The sequence below is a fragment of the Leptosomus discolor genome, chromosome 7, assembly GCF_034619465.1.
Source record: "Leptosomus discolor isolate bLepDis1 chromosome 7, bLepDis1.hap2, whole genome shotgun sequence".
Taxonomy (NCBI): domain Eukaryota; kingdom Metazoa; phylum Chordata; class Aves; order Leptosomiformes; family Leptosomidae; genus Leptosomus; species Leptosomus discolor.
The window spans coordinates 12,757,466-12,763,465 of NC_141397.1; the positions used below are offsets into that span (position 1 = coordinate 12,757,466).

The 6,000-nt window shown below is 40.5% G+C and overlaps 1 protein-coding gene across 1 annotated transcript in view; it reads left to right on the forward strand.

The window, feature by feature from the left end:
* The window catches only part of BTD (biotinidase), a 9,742-nt gene extending 4,637 nt beyond the window's left edge, over positions 1 to 5,105 (forward strand). Inside the window, exons 2-4 of the mRNA XM_086467889.1 lie at positions 357 to 591; positions 2,122 to 2,271; positions 3,592 to 5,105. Of these exons, the coding sequence (XP_086324015.1) occupies positions 361 to 591; positions 2,122 to 2,271; positions 3,592 to 4,776 (1,566 nt within the window). The 5' untranslated portion in view covers positions 357 to 360 and the 3' untranslated portion in view covers positions 4,777 to 5,105. The remainder of the gene's footprint in view (positions 1 to 356; positions 592 to 2,121; positions 2,272 to 3,591) is intronic.
* The last annotated feature ends 895 nt before the right edge of the window (positions 5,106 to 6,000 follow it).

The window sequence follows — 6,000 nt, forward strand, 5'->3', positions numbered from 1 at the left end:
GGGGGAGCAACTGCAAAATTGAGAGCCGCTTTTAACTTTTCCCAAAGGTGTTTTGATATATGGTGCGGTAATCTAGAAATTAATGCTCAAGTTGATTGTAAAGGGAGACCAAGCAAGGAGATCAGTAGAACTAACTATATATGAAGCTTTTAAACAGGACACAGTTATTTAGAGCACCAGCTTCAATAGATGCAAGGGTTAGACACAATAGGCTCATGGTCGTTCAGGAATTTAAAACCACCACATGGTTCAGCCGCTGCTAAGAGTCTCGGTTACAGTCCCTATTTAATTGTAAATGTGAATTCCTGGCATGATTTGTTGCTCCCCCCACCCCACCTGCTGTTTTTTTGCTCTAGGTTTATGGCGTTCACCATGGTGGATCTGTGCTGGAAGCTGTCCGTCTGCTTTTTGTGCTGTCGGGTTGTCTCGGGAAGAGTTAAGAGGGAGGGGCATTATGTTGCTGCCGTGTATGAACACGAGTCCATACTGAGTCCTAACCCCACAGCCCTGGTTGATCGACAGTCTGCGCTGGAACTCATGGGCAGAAACCTAGACATCTATGAACAGCAAGCAGTGGCTGCTGCAAGACAGGTATGCGCAGCTTCATAGCAGTTGCATGCGTCCTATATATAGAGAGCAAGTGCTATTTGAGGATAATCCTTCACATTTGTGTTCCCAGGCAACTCAAGCCATATTTATATACATAACTATGGTCTGGTTTTTCAGATAGTCTGACCTGCCAGGAGCTCTGAAAAAAATCAGGCAAATGAGCAGCTTGCCTGACTTGAGTTATTCCAAGCTTGGAAAAACACGCCTATAGTTATTTAGTATATGGAAATTAATTTTCTATTTTGGTCTCGATACCTAGCTCCTGTTTTCTTAAATGGAATGTTTTTATTGAAAGATTGTCTTACAGGCAGCTGTCTTTGGGTTTGATTTTATTCCAGTGCTCTCCGTGGAAATTCTTGAATGTTTCTAAAAATTAAGGAAGTTAAATGCTTTGGAAGTGAGTGTTCCACCATTAACAGCTTTGTGGAAGTAAAGTTTTCCATTCATTTCTCCTACCCTCCGTGGAACAGTTCCCAGTCTAGATAGATTTAGAGAAGAGAGACTAGGATTTCTGGCTGTTCTTACACACAGCCTCCTTTCCTTCCCTTCCCAAGAAAACTCAAAGCTGGTTCTAGTCAGAGGAAGCAGGCATTGCTGCCCCTACGCAGAGAAGAACTGACTTGCAAGTGACAAATCTGTGTTCTGAAACAGAAGAAGAACCATTTTTATATCATTTGAAAACATGATTTTTTAAATTTTTTTTTTTTCTTTGAGACATTCAGGTGACTGGGCGTCACAGTCCAGAAGCATAATAGCTGTTTTATGCAGTACTGCATCCAGGACACATAAGTTATCCCAAAGCCATAGCATAGGTAACATGTTTGAACTGACTTTTGAAAAGTCAGAGGAATTTGAGTGACTGATGCTGTGTCTGTTTTAAGAGGAATCCACCCCATTTTTAGGAACAGTTCAGATCTCCCTGAGCTTCAGGTAGAGCCAGCCTAGCTCTGGCATGCCTACATTTCTACCAGAGTCTGCATTGCTTCCACAGTCAGGCTGTTTCTGAAAACAGCACTCCCAGTACCCTCTCCAACCCGATATACCTCATCCAGGTATATAGCCTGGACTAAGCGATGCTGCACCTTTGACACAGGTGCAGCACCTTTGACAAAGTTCATCTGCAAATAGCATAATCCTGAAAGAAAATTAAAACAAATTTTAACATCATCAATCTTTATGCTGAATGATGTCATTCTCATGACTCGTGTGAATGGACAATACTTTTGGTACGAATTTGGATGAAGGCTGCTTTTATTTGCATGCCCTTAAAGTAATGTCAAATAGGATATTTTTCGAGCTGAAGGTATGCGTCAGGTTAAATAAGCTTTTTTCTATACACATAGTTACACCTACTATGAAGTCAAAGAAAAGATATTTTCAAACTACATTCTTGTCACAACACACTTGGGTTATCCGTAACTTTCTTTAGCTCTTTTTACCCATGGGATTCCCTTTTGTCCTTTTGGATTTAGGTCACTTTGCCTACAAAACGTGTCTTTGTTTTACGTACAGGGGGCACAGATCATTGTTTTTCCTGAAGATGGAATCCATGGCTTCAACTTCACCAGAAGCTCCATTTATCCTTACTTAGATTTCCTTCTGCATTCCCACGCTGTGAAGTGGAACCCATGCAGAGAGCCATATCTGTTCAATGACACAGAGGTAAACGCAGGAGGGACTTCTGCAGAGCGGTGGAACACCCAGCTGCTAGCGTGGTGCTCCTAGTGGGAATCTAGCTCTAGTAGTTTTGCTTAGGGAAGTAAGCAAGAAGTTTAACAACTGGTAGTACCAGCTTCTGTTTTCATGGACTCCCAGTTTATGCTGGTTTCATTCTTGGCAGAGGAGGGTTTTAGCAGATACATACATGCAAGAAGATGAGCTTTTATGAGCCATCTGGGTTTGTCATCGCTTCGTCCCCAGCCTATGAAATGGTAATTACTCTCTAATAAGATACATTGTACATGATTTCATTTTGAACAACGTTGTTTTATATAAAACAACATAGCAGTATCTTCACTTCTGATGCATTCTCGTTACTCAGTTTTGATGACTTCATGACATCAGAACGTTCTGACTCAGTGATTGTCTGTAAAATGATTAGCACAAGTAACAGGCCTTGACCTACTGTAATGTAATGGAAGTCACAACTTAGCACAGACCAAGTCTGATTACAGAAGATGACCTGCAGGTTACAGAAATCGATTTTCATCGACTCTTCTGAACCTGAAGTAAAAATAACCATGGTTAGTAATACTATTTATTCTTATTAATGTTACAGTAGTCAGTAGAACGAAATACTAAGCAGAATTTATGTTGCAAACATGAGTCACAGTTGTAAATGTGATTGTGGGCAAGCAAGAACTTAGTTTGCCGTTCCAATCCTATTTGGAGACCGCAGTACCGGCACAGCTTTCTATGGCATGGAAGAAACATCCCAGTAGTACTGTAGCCTGTAACTTTTTGTATTTCCTTTCTATAACTCTGCAAAGTCTATCTGTGTCCATCTCTGCTTCTCTAAGTTGTAGCTAGTAATCACTTTTTTTTAAAATTTAGAGTAAAAACATCTAGTTGCAGGAACAAGCCATTGCAGGTGCAAATGATCACCGTTAGACCTTTGCTGTTCTAAAGGCACACACGGATCAGTTACGCTGCCTTGTTAAAGCTTTCAGTTGACCTATGGGGTTTTAAAGCCATTGATGCTCCTGCAAGAGTCAGAAGTTTCTGAAAATTAATGCCCTTGAAATAGATTTATTTATTTACGTACTTCTCAAGAAATAAAACCTAGGTCATTTTTTTTCAGTGCTGTTTTGAAATTAATATCTAAAATACTTTTTAGTCACAAAATAGTCAGTACTTTTAAATTTTATAGATATGGTCAAATGTGTTCAGTTTGTGGTTGAAAGTAATAATTTCAAAAGTATTAAATAACTCATAGCTGCTTAAGTAAAACTTATTCCTCCATTTCCCCATACTCTTCTGCAGGTTCTTCAGCGTCTGAGCTGCATGGCACTGAAGAACAAAATATTCCTTGTGGCAAACTTGGGAACTAAGCAACCCTGTGAGCACACTGATCCTCACTGTCCGCCTGATGGAAGGTACCAGTTCAATACCAACGTGGCATTCAATGATGATGGTATGCTGGTGGCCACGTATCGCAAACACAATCTGTATTTTGAATACGCTTTTGACACCCCTCCAGAGCCTGACTATAAATTCTTTGATACCCCTTTTGCTGGCAAGTTTGGTATGTTCACTTGCTTTGATATACTCTTTTTTGAGCCTGCAGTGAACCTTATCAGACAATACAATTTGAAACAAGTTGTGTATCCAACTGCCTGGATGAACCAGCTCCCACTCCTGTCTGCTGTAGAATTTCAACAAGCTTTTGCAACAGCTTTCAACATCAATATTTTAGCAGCTAATATCCACCACCCTACCTTGGGCATGACAGGGAGTGGCATATACACTCCAGTCAAATCATTCATCTACCACAACATGGAAAGTTACGGTGGGAAGCTCATAGTAGCAGAAATTCCTGTGATTACCACAGATAATGAAAACAATTTGGAGAGTAATGAAAGCTTCAGAGAGAACTTACATCGCTCATGCAAGACTTTTACAAGCACCTCACTGGATGATCAAGTTTGCTTTAAGGAAGGAGAAGAGACCCCTGGGAGAGTATCAGAGAAGGGGAGTAAACAGACACCTCCCCTATTTTATGCAGAAATGATGTATGACAACTTTACTTTTGTTCCTGTATGGGGCGAAAAAGGAGAGGTGCAGGTTTGTGCCAATACCCTTTGTTGTTACTTAAATTATCGGAGAGCTGTTTTAACTGATGAATTATATGCTTTGGGCGTTTTTGATGGGCTCCACACAGTGCATGCCACGTACTATGTCCAGGCCTGTGCATTAGTGAAGTGTGGTGGTCTCAGCTTTAGCACTTGTGGACAGGAGGTTACAGATGCCACTGCTCTGATAGATTTCCAGCTGTGGGGAAATATGAGTACCCCTTATATCTTTCCTTTACTGCTGACATCTGGTATTACCTTGGACTTTGCTGATCACATGGGCTGGAAAAACAACCACTATTTCATAAGCAAAAATAGAACATCTTCTGGCCTACTGACGGCTGCTCTGTATGGACGATGGTACGAAAAGGACTAGCGCAGGTACATGACTGAATCAGAAAACAGCTGCCTGTATGTTCAGAGTGTGTGTCTTAAGCTGTTCAACTTCTGTACTTCCTAGAGCTTCAGGTGTGTTCGTTACATGACTGACTGATTAGATTCCACATTTGAAATGGTAAGCAAGGCACTTAGCCTAAGAGGCTGTAAGTACTGTCGGAACCTTGGTAGCTTATGTCCTGCCAGAAGGAAAAGAACAGCCTTGCAAAGATAAAGGCTTGTTGTAATATGTTGACATGTTTTGTATTGGGGAAAATAACATTTCTTATTTCAGCTGAATTTGTTCCTTTTAATTTAATCCTTTGGTTTTCTGGGGTCCTGGCTAGGAGTACAGAAGCGAGTGGAATGGAGAACCATTGCAAAATGAAGAAAACTAGGAAAGGGAACGAAGACACAAGTACCGTGCATGACATGCATGAAAATACATACGTATACATACGTAGAGCTTGTACGTGGTGAGGTTTTGATTTCTGGTTAGGGTGCCATGATTTTTGCTTTTTTCTTAGAGTCAAAACCTCCCAGCTGAAATCCTTCCCATTTACTGGCCACTTGGTTGTCTGTAGTCCTGTTAGAAAACTCAGTGAGTTTTCTCATATACTTTTGACAGTAACTGAATGTTACAGTTGTGAACATCTACGGAACAGCTATTCTGGGGAAGAGGATATCAAACGATTGTGAAAAACTAGATTGCACTAAGACACAATTTCCAGCCTACTGTGCAAGGAATTGTGTTTAAAGAAAACATCATCAATAAATACGAACGACTATGTTATGTACTGTTTAAGTACTTTCGCTTTGCCCATTTAAAAGAGAGGTCATTTCGAGACTGTTTTGACTTTAAGACATCTTACATTCATTCAGCAAAAGCTATGAAAAGCTGTGGGACGGCAAGGTTTTTACATAAATACTTCATGTGCCAGATGGCAGGTTTGCTGCTAAATGGGTAAAACACAACCGTTCTTTCCAGAGCAATAACGAGATGAAGTGCTATAACTACTGTGCTTAGTGACAAGCTGTTCTACTGCAGTGAAGAAGTTGTGAAGAGAATATTCAAAGGTTATTAATCTGGGGTTAAATTCAGAGAAGATAATTTATTCTCAATATAATTTTGTGTGTGTCTTACTGGCTGTTATGACTTCGCCTGCGTAATAGCTGTTGGGTAATGGAATAAACACAACTGTTCCTTTGCCGAGTACCTGCATTC